Below are 17,403 nucleotides of genomic sequence, written 5' to 3' on the forward strand. Positions count from 1 at the left end.
GCAGTGTAGACAATGCCGAAAGGGGGAGATGAAGCAAGCTGTGTAATGGCTTACAGAAGAACAGGAGCCAGAGGAGCAGGAGTAGGCCATTCACCCCCTTGAACTTGCTCTATCATTTAATAAGATCATTGCTGATCTTTCACCTCAGCCCAGGCTCCTTTGTTGGGGAAACATCCTTCCCGCATCTACAAGGTCCAGTCATCTAAGTATGTTATGTGTCTCAATGAAATCACCGCTCATTCTTCTAAACTTTATAAGCACACAGTGGTGCAGCTAACAGTGGCACAACTGGAAAAGCTACTGCCTTATAGCTCCAGCAATCCTGGTTCGATCACGACCTCTGGTGTTGTCAGTGTGGAATTTGTATATTCTCCCTGTGACCACCTGGGTTTTACCCAAGTGCTCTGATTTCCTCCCACATCCCAAAGATATGGGGGTTAGGAGGTTAATTGGTTAATATACATTGCCTTTGATGTGTTAGTGAGTTTTAGAATCTAGGGGGCCCATTTCTGTGCTGTTCAACTCTAAGAGGCCTAGTCTACCAGTGCTTACTCTTATGAATAACTCACCATCCCAGGAAATAATCTGGTGAACCTTCACTGCACTCCCTCTGCAGCAAGTGCATCCTTCTTTAAATAAGGAGGTCAAACATGTATACAATGCTCAAGATGCAGCCTTACCCAAGTTCTATATAAATGTTGTAAGACATCCCTATTCCTGTACTCAAATCCTTTTGCAACAAAGGCCAACATTATTTGCAGTTGTAATTGCCAGCTGCAGTTGTGATTGCCAGCTGCACTTGCATGCTAGCTTTCAGAGATCTGTGTGCAAGGACACCCAGTTCACTTCGAACATTAACATCTCTTAATATTTCACGACTTACAAAAACACTCAGCATTTCTATTCTTGTTCTACTAAAGCCGAACATCTCACATTTTTCCACATTGTACGTCATTTGCCACGTTGTTGCCCAGTTACTCACTGAAGTTTCTTTGCATCCTCCTCACCGTTCCACACCCACTTATTTTTAAGTCATCAACAAACTTGGAAGTAACTTTGATCTCCTCAGCCAAATTATCGATATAGATAGTGAATAGCTGAAGCCCAAGCACTGATTTCTGCAGTACCCCCCTAGTCACAGCCTGCCCATCTGAGGATTCATTTATTCCTACTCAGTCCACACCAGTGCATTAACCCAATTCCACATCACCTAACCTTCCCAATTTCACATGTGGGATCATATCAAAGCCTTCCGAAAATCCAAATACACCACATCAACTGGTTTCCTCTAATCTACTCTATTAGATTCATCTTCAAAACTCCAACAGTTAATTAAACATGATCATTGAATCCCCCACTATCAATATCCTAGGGGTTACCATTGACCAGACACTGAACTGGAGTAGCCATATACACAATGTGGCTACAAGAGCAGGACAGAAGCTAGAAATTCTACGGTGAGCAACTCACCACCTAACTCTCCAAAGTGTGTCCACCATCTACACCGCTCAAGTCAGGAATGTGATGGAATCATCTCCACTTGCCGGGATGAGGGCAGCTTCAACAACACTCATAAAGCTTGACACTATACAGGACATAGCAGCCTGCTTGATAAGCATGCCACCCACAACCATTCACTCACCCCACCACGGATGCAGTTTGTACCATCTACAGGATGCACTGAGGCAATTCAGCAAGACTCCTTAGACATCACATTCCAAACCCACGACCTCTACCAGCTGGAAGGACAAGGGCAGCAAGAGCATGGGAACACCATCACTTGAAAGTTGCCCTCCAAGTCACATATATCCTGACTTGGAAATACATCATCATTCCTTCAGCATCACCGGGTCAAAATCCTGGAACTCCCTCCCTCATAGCATTGCGGGTATACCCACACCTCAAGGATAGCAGCAGTTCAAGGCGGCAGCTCACCACCACCTTCTCAAGGCCAATTAGGGATGGGCAATTAAATGCTGGCTCAGCCTGCAAAACCCACATCCATTAAATGAATAAAATAAATACTACTTGCTAAATCCACGTTAACTCTGCTCAATCAAATTACTATTTTCCACGTGTCCCAATATTACATCAAATCCCGATATAATTTCCAACAATTTCCCAACCACCAATTTTAGGTTAGCAGGTCAGTAGCTCCCTGTTTTCTCAGTCCCAACTTTCTTAAGTAATGGGATCACATTTGTTACCCTTTCATCTGCAGGAAGCTTTCCCAAAGCTGCAGAACTTCAAATGATGAAAACCAATGCATCCAGTATCTCTAAAGCAACAGCTTTCAAAACTGCAGGTGTAGGTCATCAGGACCTTTTGGATTTAGCATTTTTCAGGCTCATTAACTTCTCTAGTAATATTTCTTTACTAATACTACAGTAATACTCCAATAATCCACTTTCAGACCATTCGGAAGTCCAATAAATCTACTTTGTTGTGACTTTGCATCTTATTGTCTACCTGCATTGCACTTCCTCTGTGACACCTTACTCTGTACTGTTATTGTTTTTACCTGTACTACCTCAATGCCCTCTGTACTAACTCCATGTAACTGCACTGTGTAGTGAATTGACCTGTACGATTGGTATGCAAGACAAGTTTTTCCACTGTACCTCGGTACAAGTGACAATAATAAACCAATACCAATATCTGACTCATCGGGTAATGTTTGTCTCACTATTTCCACACACCAGGATCCTGGTTCCCATGCTCCATTTAAACTTAACTGGCTACACGTCATTTATTATAATATAGACCTTAAAAAAAGTCAATTTAAAGTGCGGTGGGATATTAATAAAAATAACATCCAACAGTCCAGCAGCAAAATCCCAAGCGTTCCTGATTATAGGAGCTTTACTGCAATTTCTTTTATCATTTGAATTGGACCCATTGTTTTCCAGTATTTCAGAGAGGCTTTTCTGTGTTTTCTTCTGTGAAGACAGATGAAATATTTCCTTTGCCATTTCCTTACTGCCCATTATAAATTTTCTCATCTTTATCTGTAAGGGACTCATATTGGTCCTCACAAGCTCCTTCCTTTTTACGTTCCTATAGAAGATTTACAGCTGTTTTTGTGTTTCTTGCTAGTTTACTCTCATATTCTATTTTTCCTTTCTTTGTCGATTTCTTGGTCAAACTCATGGAAGCATAAATGCTGGTATACACCAGGTGGGCCAAATGGATATTTCTGTGGTGTAATTTCAATGCAATCTGTCAAGGGTTACAGATGAAATCCCGTTGTAACAATTGATACAAACTGCATTGTGCAGAACAAAAACAACTCCCCCCCCCCCCCCGCCCAAAGTTAAAAATCACAACGTGCACGTTAGCAAAGAGACAAAAGCCAAACTCTGTTTCTACAGGTCTACTGACATTTTGTCAATTAACTAGAAGCCCCTCATGTTGGCTAACTGTGGCCTACAATATCAAGTTATATATGTGCTGCAAAATACCATATTTGTTATGATCTTAACATTACTTTTTGTGGATAAAAATAGATGCTAATAACATTTTTCAGCCAATATTTTTCAATTTTCTCTCTCTTGTACAGCAACAAAATCCAGTTAAATGGTCAATGATTTGGAAGCAACTCAAGTAAAATAAAAATTCAAAATATTACTACTCAAAGAAAATGACAATTAAAATGAAACATACATTTTAAAAACGTTATTGAAAATAAACCAGAAAAGATTTTTAAAAATTCAAATTAAACCCAGATTTTGCAATTGATGTTTAATAGGCAGAACATGCATTTAGTTTAATAATATACATTCCAATAAGTCAGCAGCATCATTATTGTGAAGCTGGAGGAGTTAGAAGATGGAAAGCATGTACTGGAGTAACTTTATATTCTGAAATGTCTGTTGACTCCGTACTTAGCCCAAACTTCAAACTATTTTTTTTTACAGGTTATAAACCTGATCTAAAATACATGTGTATTCGGTCAGACCATGTCACAGGGAATTCTAGAGTTCAGATAGGCTTTCATCCAGTGGAAATACACTAACAATTTATGCAAATTTTATTGTCCCACTACAAGATAACTATGTTATTATAAGATAACTATGTTATTATAAGATAACTATGTTATTGCTGTGCTACAAATAACAATACAACTTTACTGAAGCAAACTGCAATTTGAGATTCTTTATATTTGCCTGGAACACAAAGAGGTGAACATTGCAAAAACAACCAGTACATACAACATTCGTTCCATAATGATTAAAATGTCAAGATATCTGTGGCCAACTGCTCATCCTAACAGAATAATTTACAACTCCTGTTCAATGCAACTAGAACCAACTCTCTACTAATATAATCTTACCCAAATAAAATGACTGCTGGTAAACCAGATTCCAAACTCATTCCACAACTTTCAATGCAAACACAGAACAGGATGAGAGAACAGATCAACAACAGAGAGGAAATGGGACTCAAAATGACAATGCTATTATAAACAGAGACAACCAGTGTATTCTGGGATTCTTCTTTCCCCCAAAAAGGGCGGACTTTGAATAAACTGTCTGTGATTGACAGGCATGCCCCAGACACAGGAAATTTCCTTCCCCTTAAATTTGGCTGGCAAAGAATTCTTGTGTTCTCTAATAAAATCCTGTGTACATAGGACAAGCAAAAACTTCAATGCTCTATTAGTGAGATGGAAGATAACTCAGAACACATTGATTAGACACAATTTCATTCCCTAACAGTCATGAGCCTTTCCTAAAATAATGTTGACTATGTACAATGTTTAAGCATTCCTGTTGATGCAGCCATATCTATCAGCTCCGTAACATTTAATTTAACATGATATATTTTTTTTAAAAAACTGCATAATACATTAAACTGATGGGCTATTTACCACAACTTTTGTGTTTTTCCCTTCTGAGGCAGTCCCTTGGGATTAAGGATGACTTGCTTCGACTTTGGGTGCCAAGGTGAGTGATGAGACCAATGTGGGTCCCAATCATTTTGCCACTGGTTGGTCTGGGAAGTGCTTGACAGGGTGGGCAATTAGATCATTTGGGAGGTGATGTGTTTTTTCTGCTCATTCCATGTGCTCCTGGCAAAGGGACTAGAGTTGCTCAGTGTCATCCTAAATGCTCTTTGGGCACTCATAGGGCTAGGGGTTCCCAGGAATTGGTGGGAATTCTGCCCACTCAGTACCCCTGACAGAGCTCCAAACAGATTGCCTGTCTTAGAAACACAAGAGACTGCAATGCTGGAAGCTGTTGCCTGTTTTGGAACTCTGGTGCCAGACATGTGAATGCAGTGGCCTGCCCATCAAAGCCAACTGAGTTTAATTAAGGCCAGTGCTGGGGACGTTAAACTGTGGGAAGACACTAATGTTGGTGCTTGTTCCACCAATAGATTTAGATCATTGTGCTGAGATGGCATTGATACTCTCTCTAGCATAGCTAGTCCAAATCAACCACTTTTGTGGGACTGAAATCACATATAGCTCAGGACAAGGCTGGCAGGTTCTTTTTCCCCTTCAAAAGGATACTGGACAACAGACAGGAATTTTTATGATGACCTGGAATTCACAGCTACATTACTGATACAGTAACGTATGGTTATGTAATTTTTTTGCATGTACCCCTCTAAGAATTGTAGCACATGACTAATGGCTCTCTATATGTAAAACTGGACAGAACTGGTTTTCCTGTTTGGAAGTGAGCCGCATGATGGATGCAGTCCCCAACTGCAAGCTTTTGTCTTATGAAATAAAGTACCCTTAATGTTAATTTGAATCAGACTATATTCCAGTACCTTAGTGAGGGATATCAAGTCAGAAGTGCCAGTTGATGCAACAATGAGGTTTAGACCCTGTGCCTGATTTGGAGTATGAAAAGCTGAGCAGGATCCATCCTTTTAAGGTAACAGATGGGCGTGCCAAAATTCAGCATGCTGAAAGATTCAATTGAGATAAGTACATTACAGAAGAAATAAGGATGCACATACTTCAGGATTTTCAGGTAAATAACTTATCTGAAGAACAGAGCCTAAGGAGAGAAAGCTTTATATTAAATATTGATTTAGCTGCAGCAGATAAACCAGACCAAAGATCAATTAAGCATCTTATTGGCCACAAGGGGAGAAAATTGTACTATATTATAAAGCCCTCAGATTGGCCTCTTGAGAATGTATTTAATGCATTGCAAGCACATTGCAAACAGCCCAGAAATGAAACAGTTGACCATTGCCAGACCTTTACTCGCAACGAGCAGCAGGAAGAAACCTTTGGCATTTTGTTTTAAAATGGAGCCAAGACTGTTGGCAAATGACTGCAGTTTCACATATGTCAAGGACTCATTCAGAGGTTGGATGGTTGTGGAACCTGGAAGTCCACCCCAAGGGAACAGATATTGCATGATTCCAAGTTAACTCCAGAATTATGCATATGGATATGCAAAGCTTTTAGAGCTGGCAAGACCAGGCTAGAAGTAATGTGCTCAGCAGGATGACTGATTGAAGAAGAAATACATGCCCTCCTATTGGAAAAAAAATGTGGGCAAAATAGATTGGAAATGAAATCATTTTGACAAGCAATGCTCAAACAAGAAGAAATTGCAAGTCATGGACTGAATGCATGCATCATCCAAAAACAGGGACAGAGTCAGATTCAGAGTACTGGTTAACAGTAATCTACTAAATGCCAAAGAGACTCAATTCCATGGAAGGAACACCCATTAGATGTGCCTATGCCAAGATGCTGGTGCAAGGACAATCAGTGGCCTTTCACTTTGCTTTAGGAGCAATGTTTAATGTTTGCCTGAAGCAAGTCATCAGCCTTGAAGTGCAGATAAAACCAACAAATCATAAATGATCAATATGCAACAATACTACACAGAAACCAGCCAAGAGATGCTTGCTGAAGGTAGTGAACCCAAACAATCAAGAGAAATGTGAACTTCCCTGTAGTAGACCAGAAGGATACCACCCCTATACATAGGAAGTGGTACAGTGCAACAGATGGGACCATTAAAGGTTCACCACAACTAGATTGTGAAGATTGCTTCAATGAAAATATCACTTCAGCTGCACAACCCACAGATGAACATGACTCTTTTTCAGTTATCTTAGAGAGAGGTTTGCCAACTTTTTATGATATATTTAGTTAATTCTTTGAAATTAAGTGCCTCACTTGCCTTGCAGAGTTCAATCATATTTCCAGGTCGATAGTCCAGACCTCTGGATGCCAGCATAATATCTCAATACTTGATACCTACGTATACCCAAACAGAAAACAATCTTCCAAACCTTATAAAGAAAGAGCAAGCCAGGAAATTAGATAGACAAATTGAGAAGATTTTGGCAAAATCTTTGCTTAATGGCTGCAAGTCAAAAATTGCATCTGGCCAGGCAGGTATTAGCAGGGGGAGGTGCAATCTACTTTAGCTATAAAGGTGTTAAGGAAAAAATAAGTGCCCTACATATCTTTTCATCTTTTTCTTCCCTTTCCATGTAGATTTCCATATTGAAGCTAGGCATCAACAGGCCATTCATCAGACCCCAACCATTCCAACCAAAATGGTGGAGTGACGTTCTGCCTGTGTTCTTTCATCCTCTTGTTGGTGTGTAAGCCACGCATATCACCTCTCTTCACAGTTTTCTCAACCTCCAAGGAAAATTCATTTGGAAATTTTTTTTCCCCTCACGCTCTAGGTAGCAAAACTACTTACAAAGAGTGCTTGACTTTTGTGCAGATTGTGCATGGCAGAAATTTTCTCCAGTAATTTGTACTATCCCAAGTCTAGACTGATACCTCTTCAAAAGAGAGGAAGATATAACTGTGTGTCTAAATTTACATCCACTCATATACAATTAATAAATCAGTACACTGTTATAAGGACAATCTCACCTTCCCTCCAGTCATTACACTCCTCACCATACAATGCCAGGTGTACAGAGGGAAAAGGTTCAAGGATGTCCTGAAAGACTCCTTGACAAACTGTAATAATCCCATTGCCTTCTGGAAATCCCTGGCCCAGGAATGCTCAAAATGGAGAAGGAACGGTCAGGGTGATATTGAGAACTGATAGCTCAACACAAATGGTGGAAGGAACACACCACTCTATACTACCACTGGCCCCCTTCCTTCAAGCATCTCCTGCTCCACCTGCAGCAGGGTCTACAGGTCCCATATTGGTCTCATCAACCTTCTCAGAATTGGAACAGAAGCATGAGGTTCTGCCAGCAATAAACTGTGTCAATGTGCTAGCATTTGTTTAATACAAGAAGGTCCTCAATGGAAGAAAAAATAATCAGCACTTGACTCCATTGTATCTTTTCTTTTCAATTGAATATCCTCGACAACCACCACAGTTTGCTGACTGCAGATGTAATAAAACCTTCTTAACAAGGTATACATCCTCAAAAAAGATTTTCCTGAAACAAGAAAGTTCACAGCAAGAAAGGGCAGTTTATCCCACTAAGCCCACATCATTCAGAACCTGTATTTAATTATTCTGTCTCGGCATCCCATCCACACCGCACTAAACCCCACCTTCACAGGAGTAATCTCTTTCAAGAAAGTTTATAAAATATCAATCTGTGTAATTCTATAACCCTCAATTTCCCTTCCCAAAAATATCAGTGCAGTTTGCCTTTACTTAATTCTGACTGTTATTTTTTCTAGTTTGTTACATATACCACTATCCTAAAAGTGAAAAGATGATTTTCCACATCTCCAGATTGCAATTTCAATAATTTGTATTCCATTCTAAGGACCTGATTCTGGATAGCAACTATATTTACTTCCTCCTCATCCACCATAGTGGGCCGTACCTCAAATAGCGATGAGTCGGCGTACAGGAAGGTGATTGAGAGGCCAGCGACATGGTGTCATGACAACAACCTTTCCCTCAACATCAGCAAAACAAAAGAGCTGGTCATTGACTTCAGGAAGGGGGGCAGTGCACATGCTCCTGTCTACATCAATGATGCTGAGGTCGAGAAGGTCAACAGCTTCAAGTTCCTAGGAACGAACGTCACCATATAGCGTGTCCTGGTCCAACCACATAGACGCCATGGCCAAGAAAGCTCACCAGTGCCTTTACTTCTTCAGGAGGCTAAAGAAATTTGGCATGTCCCCCTTGACTCTCACCAATTTTTAATTGATGCACATAGAAATCATCCTATCTGGATGCATCACGGCTTGGTATAGCAACTGCTCTGCCCGGGACAGCAAGAAACTGCAGAGTTGTGGACACAGCTCAGCACATCACAGAAACCAGCCTCCCCTCTATGGACTCTTGTCTGTAGGTCTCATTGCCTCAGTAAAGCAGCCAGCATAATCAAAGACCCCACCCACCCAGGACATCCTCTCTTCTCCCCTCTCCCGTCAGGCAGAAGATACAAAAGCCTGAAAGTACGTACCACCAGGTTGAAGGACAGCTTCTATCCCACTGTTGTAACACTATTGACTGGTTCTCTAGTACGATAATATGGACCCTTGACCTCACAATCTACCTCATTATGACCTTGCACCATATTGTCTACCTGCACTGCACTTTCTCTGTAGCTGTGACACTTTACTCTGCATTCTGTATTGTTTTACCTTGTACTACCTCAATAGTACTTCACAAGTTTTTCCACTGTACTTCGGTACAAGTGACAATTATAAACCAATTCCAAATCCAAGCTTTTCATTGTTCCTGTCGGACTCTTGCCCTTCTTCCAGAGAGAACCTTTGTTCATTGAGGTTGACATGGAAGATGAAAAACATTATGAACGAGATGTACTTCTTTTCACCTCACATGACAGATTCCGCAATTGAGGTCTCTTGTTCAGGAGGGGGCAAAGGATGAAATATCTCTTTTTATTTGTAGGTGCAAAGAAGGGCGCCAGTCTCATTTGTGAAAATAAGCTGTGGGTTTCTGAATAGTTTCCTCAATGTTCCCTTCTGCAATTCAAACCATTGGGTTCAGAATAAAAAAAGAACATTTGCCGTTGGCCCCATAATCCTTCTCTTGACATCGGTAATACACAGGATTAGTATTTGAACTAAAACAAATATCTGATCCTTTGCCTTTCAAAACCTCCTCCTAACTAGCTCAGAGTATTAGGCAATCATAGCACTTTATCCTCATCGGGTTTGCAATGGGAATAAAGTGGTAACTCATCAACTGGTTCCTTTTTAATGGTACTAATGAGACCAAATGTTGGCCCAGACACCAAAGAACTCTACTTTTCTTCAAATGGTATATTGAGATCTTTGGTGTCCTCATGAATCAGTGCTAAAAAAAATAAATTAAACCTTATATAATGGTTCAGAATTCACAGTACTAGTGACACCAGGTATTATCCGTGTTGGCGATTACCACTCTAAGGGCGTGACATGAATCTCAGGGTTTGCACGCATGGTTTAATTTAACAAGGAAATCCCGAAGTTCTGTTAGTGATTCAGTTCTCCACCACAAGCTGTGCTTTTTGCAGCCTTCTGCATAACATCAAAGGAACACACTTGCATTGAAAACAACTTAAGCTATTCACCATTTGGTTTTGCTTTAAGCTATTGTGCAAATCTTCCACTTTGTTACATTAGGTCTAAGGGTTTTTAAATGCTAGATTAAATTAAAACATAATTACTAATTAGCAAATACTGTAGAATACCAAATTTATAATGTCATGGAGTTATACAGCACAGAAACAGGCTTTTTGGCCCAACTCATCCATGCCAACCAAAGTGCCTTCCTGAGCTAGTCCCATTTGCCTGTATTTGGCTCACGGCCCTCTGAACCTTTCCCATCCATGTATCGGTCCAAAAGTCTTTTAAACGTTGCAATTGTACCCGCCTCTACCACTTCCTCTGGCAGCTTGTTCCATATACCCACATCCCTCTAAGTGAAAAACTTGTTCCTCAAGTTCCCTTTAAGACTTTCCCCTCTTACCTTAAACCTGTGCCCTCTAGTTTCAGACTCCCCTACACCGTGAAAAAGACTGTGACCATACATCTTATCTATGACCTTCATGATTTTATAAAACATAGAACATTACAGCACAGGAAAAGGCCTTCGGCCCACAATGTCTGTGCCAAACACGACTAAATCTCTTCTGCCTGCACAAGATCCATATCCCTCAATTCCCTGCATATTCATGTGACTATCTAAAAATCTGTTAAATGCCACTATCGGATCTGCTTCCACCACTACCCCGGCAGCCCGGTCCAGGGACCTACCACTCTGTGTAAGATAAAAGCCCCACACATCTCCTTTAAACTGTCCTCCTCTCACCTGAGATGCACATCTTCTTGTATTTGACATTTCTACCCTGGGAAATAGGTTCTGACTGTCTACCCTATCTATGCCTCTCATAATTCTATCAGGTCCCCCCTCAGCCTCTGACGGTCCAGAGAAAACAACCCAAGTTTGTCCAATCTCTCCTTATAGCTCATATCCTCTAATCCAGGCAGCATCCTGGTAAACCTCTTCTGTACCCCTTCTAAAGCCTCCACATCCTTCCTGTAATGGCAACCAGAATTGCACACAATATTTGAAATACAACCTAATCAAAGTTTTATATAGCTGCAACCTGACTTCCTGACTCTGATATGCAATGCCCCAATCAATGAAGGCAAGCATGCCATATGCCTTCTTTCCCACCCTTCTACTTGTGTTTCCACTTTCAAGGAGGACTTGGACCCCAAGATCCCTCTGTCCAGTAATGCTCTTAAGGACCTGACATTTACTGTGCACATTCTCCTTGCATTTGACCTGCCAAAGTGCAACACCACACTTGCCCGGATTAAACTCCATCTGCCATTTCTCCACCCATATCCTGCTGTATCCCTTTGACAACCACCTTTCTTACTCACAACCCCACCAGTTTTTGTGTTGTCTGCAAACTTACTAACCCACCCGTTTATATTTTCATCCAAGCCATTTATATACTTCACAAACAAGAGTTTCCAGCATTGATCCCTGCAGAACACCACTGGTCATGGAACTCCAGCCAGAATGACACCCTTCCACCACTACCCTCCATCTTCTATGGGCAAGCCAATTCTGAATCCAAACTACCAAGTCACCATGGATCCCATGCAATTTGATCTTCTGGATCATAATCGTCTGGTTTATAATATTCTGGATATTAAACCTCAGCAGGGTCACTCCTCAGCCTCCTTCACTCCAGGAAAAACAGTCTCAGTCTATCCAGTCTCTCCTCATAACTCAAGCCCTCCAATCCCAATCACATCCTCGTGAATCTTTTCTGAACCCTCTCCAGTTTAATCACATCCTTCCTAAAGTATGGTGACCAGAACGATACTCCAGGCATAGTCTCACCAACATCCTGCATCCTTACCATCATTTTATGCATACTTATTGTAATTTCCTCATACACATGTATCAAAATATAATGGGAGTTAAAGTATTTTAAGCTTATTCAAGCTCTCTCAACTCCTACATTATTCTCATGCATATTTTCCAATCTTTATTGTGTGTGCAGTAAAATGCTTGAAAAGCTGATTAAAAATCTCTACCTCATCCTCTATGGTTTGCAATCTGTATCATTTTCTTTAAATCCAATTGGCTTGTTCTCCAGTTTGACATCACAGCTGTAATCTGACTGCACCAAATATTCACAAAGAGGAAAACTCTTATCACAGAGATCAAATGATTTTTCTGGTGAGCTTTCTTCATAGTCAGCAACAAACATCACTGCTTTGCTGACTGCAACTTCTAGACAACATCTCGCGTGAAGAATAGATTAATACTGCATTGCTACAGATTCTATCAGTCTGTATTGTGTCTTTATCTAAAAGTGGGATTTAGTCAATGATGACACTGCGATGAGTCAATTCATATTTATCGATAAACACCAGGTTACCAGCAAGTGAAAGGGAGGATTGAATTCTTGGGGCCTATGTAAAAACATCTTATTCTGCACTGCATGTTCTGAGGCACTTTGCTTTGTTGTCACTGTGAACTCTTATGGCAGGATTGATTGTAATTCTGACAGCAAATTCAGGGATCATTCTTCATTAGAATACCAAACAAGTCAATGGTTTACGACGCATTTTTCTTAAATGTAAACCATATTAATTCTAATATCCTTAAGTGGATCCAAGGTCCCTCTTCCTCCCTGTTGACAGAAAAATACTCCAGAATCTAGGTCAGTCATACAGCCTTTCAGTTCTGATCACAGCCAACAGCCACATCAACATTTTTATCATAACTAATGCACCAAGGATCAGGAGAATACTCTAAGCAGTGTTAACTATCACCAGTCCAGATAGGGTTAATTTCCAAACAGACCTAGTAATCTAGTAGGAAGATAAGTCAATCCAGTACAGCATAGACTTTCCTCCCCAGAATCAGCATCAAGAAGTTCAAACTAATCAACATCACCAACAGGTCAGAACTTGCTGGACATTCTCTCTTCTCTCCTCTTCCATCGGGTAGAAGATACAGGTGCCTGAGGGCACATACCACAAGACTTAAGGACAGCTTCTACCCCACTGTGATAAGACTATTGAACGGTTCCCTTATATAATGAGATGGACTCTGACCTCATGCTATACCTTGTTGTGACCTTGCACCTTATTGCACTGCACTTTCTCTGTAGCTGTGACACTTTACTCTGTACTGTTACTGGTTTTACCTGTACTACATCAATACACTTTGTACTAACTCAATATAACTGCACTGTGTAATGAATTGACCTGTACGATCGGTTTGTAAGACAAGCTTTTCACTGTACCTCGGTACAAGTGAAAATAATAAACCAATACCAGCCTGCCACCTAGAATTGCTGGCTATGAACACTGCTTGCCTGGACAGAGCTGTGCTGAATGTTCGAGGGGCAATCTTGACGTCTCTGCACTGCCTTGAGCCAGGTGACAAAGTATGAGGGAAGGATGACTGGGCCGTGGGCAGTGTCATGTGGAAGACCTATCCTCAGAATGCTCCCAACAGCAGGCAAAGCTGGAGATGGAGCTTTGCCTTCTTTCAAAACTGTCATGGAGTTTTAAGTTCTCAAAAACTTCTGACAATCAATAACATTTTAAAAAATTAAAATTGAATAATTACAAAATAAAGTATGAAAATGTTAACTAAGAAATAGATAAGAACACAGATAATTAACATTAAACTAAAGCTAAATGATTAAATTTAAAAAATCATAAACTTCTCTTTTTGCCTCTTGACCTGCAGGTCGGGAATTCATTTCAAAATCAATGGGTCTCAGATCCTGCATCAGATCCAACTTGTTGCAGAATCCATGAGGTGATTTCCCAGTGGCAAATCCCAGAAAGACTGTGGAGTTTGGCAAGTTTGACTGTAGTGATAAATTCAGACTCCATCTCCTCAATCCAATCTGCCAGTTAGCCCCAGCTCACAGTGGATGTGTACACGAAGGGTCTCAACACGAAACATCAACAATCCCTTTGCCTCCAGAGATGCTGCTTGACCTGCTGAGTTCCTCCGGCAGTCTGCTTTTTATCTGGGATGCAAGTTTGAATGGCTGAACACTATTGTTTTCTCCTTGGAACTACCAGTCACCAGCAGCATGACTTGGCCTAATTAAATATTCTATATTTGGAAAATCACTGACACTATGTATTTTAAATATAACAAGCAAAAAAGATTGTATGTTGGCAATGGGTTCCAGTATGTGAAATGTCCTGACAGCTACTTTGTTGCTCAGTTTTATCTGCTGTATTTTTTAGATCAACCCTCATTTCCTAACTTTGCTCACTAACTGTGTATCACCACAGTCATCAGTAAGCTAAAAGGATAAAATTAAACCTTGTTTAAAGTACAGTGAAGGATAATGGAATATAAGACAGAAGGCCATATCTCCCAACCCGCTGTTTGCCAGGTTTTCTCTCTGTAGATACCACCAGTCTGGTCACCCTTCCACGAGCCATCGCCAATCAACTTTGGGAATTTGCCAGTCTATCTCATTATTAAATCCCATGCTACACTGGCCTCACTGATGCATTTCAGTGGCTGGTTCTTGTGTGCACTTATGATGCAATTTTCAAGTTATATCTTTCATATCACAAGGTTGACTAGTGTAAACCAGTTTATAAAATTGCATTTTAGTTTATGGTGTATAATCCACACAGGAGTCTAATAATACATCAACTGGAGGAATCAACAGGTCACTTTGTAGATGAATAAATAAATGACACTTTACACACTCAGCAGCTGTTATATTCCAGTTCTGTGATGCTTGTAATTATATTATATAGCAGTTAAATTGTGAGTGCATTGCCCATGTCATCACTGAGACTACATGTAATTTTAGAATGATTCATCACCAGGCTATCATATTTCCAATCCTATAAAAAGGTTTGTGTTCCAAGAAGCAAAAAAAAACACACAAGATTGGCAACTAACATTAATGCTTGCCGGACTAATACATGGAATGGTTGGTATCCCTTATGGGGAAAGATTGCATAGGCTAGGCTTATTTCTGTTAGATTTTTAAGGAGTGAGAAGGAACTTGATTTCAATATAAAAGAATGAATAGTAATCCAGATCCAAGGGCCAAATGACATCCTCCTGTGTCATAAACTTGTGGTGATTGGTTATCTATGCAATGGTAAATTACACTAAACCACCTGGTGCATTGCAAGTTCGGTGAGCAGAAGTGTGCTGATGTCTCATTGCACTTTAATTGTATGAATGGTCATTTGAATCCAAGTGCGTTTTGCTGCACAATTCCTTCTGTTCAATATTTGACCCCATTCTATCCATCTGCATATTTTTGCTATAATTCATGTGTACATCCATGTTTCTTGACAAATTCTGATTCACTTCCCCCTGCCTATGCTCCACATAGATATCAGACCTACCCAGAGTCTCAGACAGGTGAAGAAACAACCCACCATTCAACAGCCTTGCTGGTATCAGGGTTGGTGGTAGCATGGACTTTCTGCTGACCAAAAGGCTGCCAGATTCCAAGCTCCACTGTTGCTCAGCAACATGGCGAGGGACCAGTTTGAAGGGTGCACAGAGTTGTCTGGAGGTTCAAGGCTTGGTGACCGGTGCACCTGTTGACTCAAACAGAAAGTAAAGTCTGGGGGTCAGATAACCCACCCCTTATGAGAAAAGCTGCCATATAGGGCTGGAAGATGTTCAAAAGGAAAGTAGAAAAGTAAATGGACAACAAAGTTCAGGAGGGAGAAAAGGAAGCTCAAATCTCAAATGACAACATTTTTCGATGTCTTCCTTTGCAGTCCCTTCCACTCCTGAACATGATGGTTCATTTGAGGGAACAGGACCACCAGTGCCCTAGAACTACCTGGGAGTTGTCAGGAATTGCAAATAGTTTTCTAGATATTTCTGGGAGTAATTTGGTGGAAAAATCATAGAAACATAATAGAAGCTTGTGTGGGTTTCTCCCCCTTACCACTTTCCTTCGCATTTTTACAATTCAAAATTATAAAAGCTGAGGAAAGATCTGTTGAACAATGTATATCATATGATAAAAACCCTAGGGATAAATCCAAACAGTCAGTATCTGCAAGCTGTGGTCAGAGCTCAGAGAGCGAGCTTCATCATTCAACCACAAGGGACAGAGCAACACATTACACCTCACCAGGTATAAAGGTAATTTCCCATAAAGGTCACAGATCTGATGAACGACTCTCTCCTTAACTGCAGGGCACTGAACTTAACTATTGTGCAGTATCTATTAACCTGACCAGTATCAGCAGCTCAATTAGCGTGACCCAGCCAAGCAATGCGATATGGTATCCATCATTCAGCACCACAATGCAAGGCATATTTATCCAATAATCCACTGAAACAGCGCTTTTGAAATGGTCACCTCTGTTTGAAGGGTTGCTTCCCATCAAGGTGTGGAAATACATCAAGGAGTGGAAACCAACTCGATAGATTTTGGATTCTTTGCAGGTTATGTGATATTCATGAGGAGAACTTAAACAAAGCCAATCATTTGAGGTTTCCCTTCCTCTTTACTTTCCCCTCCCCTCTCCTTCTTCATCAATGTAATGAATTTTCACACAGCACCCTAGCAAACTCAGCAGAACTGAAGCAGCAAGTGAATTTGACAAAAATGTGCCAAAATCCAAATCTTATGACCACATTGAGGAACAGATACTTCACCACCAGTCCACAATCAAGCCCAAGGAATTCTAATACTGCTCTCTGTTGCTTTTGATGTATCCAGTGCAAATAAATATGGTTCCATTATACTGTATACTCTGTGCACAGTTTTACCCTAAAAAAGTGTCATAAACAGCACAATTAGTTTACTATTATTTAGTGCTTTCCCAGAACATACCTAGTTGCCTGACCAAACCATAGCAAAGCAAGCAAGGATGCACAATTCAAAACAAAAGGTATAGTGAAGGTTACCCGTTACTTCTGATACCCCACTTGCCATAATACAAGAAAATTAGACTTCTGGGATTTGAGA

General features: G+C 40.6%; 1 protein-coding gene across 9 annotated transcripts in view; it reads right to left on the reverse strand.

Annotated features, from left to right (window-relative positions):
- si:ch211-285f17.1 (sickle tail protein) overlaps positions 1-17,403 on the reverse strand; it is a 500,571-nt gene that overhangs the window by 335,903 nt on the left and 147,265 nt on the right. The window contains exon 1 of one of the 9 annotated variants that reach the window (XM_052017059.1): positions 14,160-14,306. The exons of 7 other annotated variants lie outside the window; for them this stretch is intronic. In XM_052017059.1, coding sequence (XP_051873019.1) covers positions 14,160-14,208 — 49 coding nt within the window. In that variant the 5' untranslated portion in view covers positions 14,209-14,306. Of the gene's footprint in view, positions 1-4,333; positions 4,413-14,159; positions 14,307-17,403 lie in introns of those variants that run through there. One more of the 9 variants, XM_052017060.1, reaches the window with a different exon arrangement.

The sequence above is a fragment of the Pristis pectinata genome, chromosome 5, assembly GCF_009764475.1.
Source record: "Pristis pectinata isolate sPriPec2 chromosome 5, sPriPec2.1.pri, whole genome shotgun sequence".
Lineage (NCBI taxonomy): Eukaryota > Metazoa > Chordata > Chondrichthyes > Rhinopristiformes > Pristidae > Pristis > Pristis pectinata.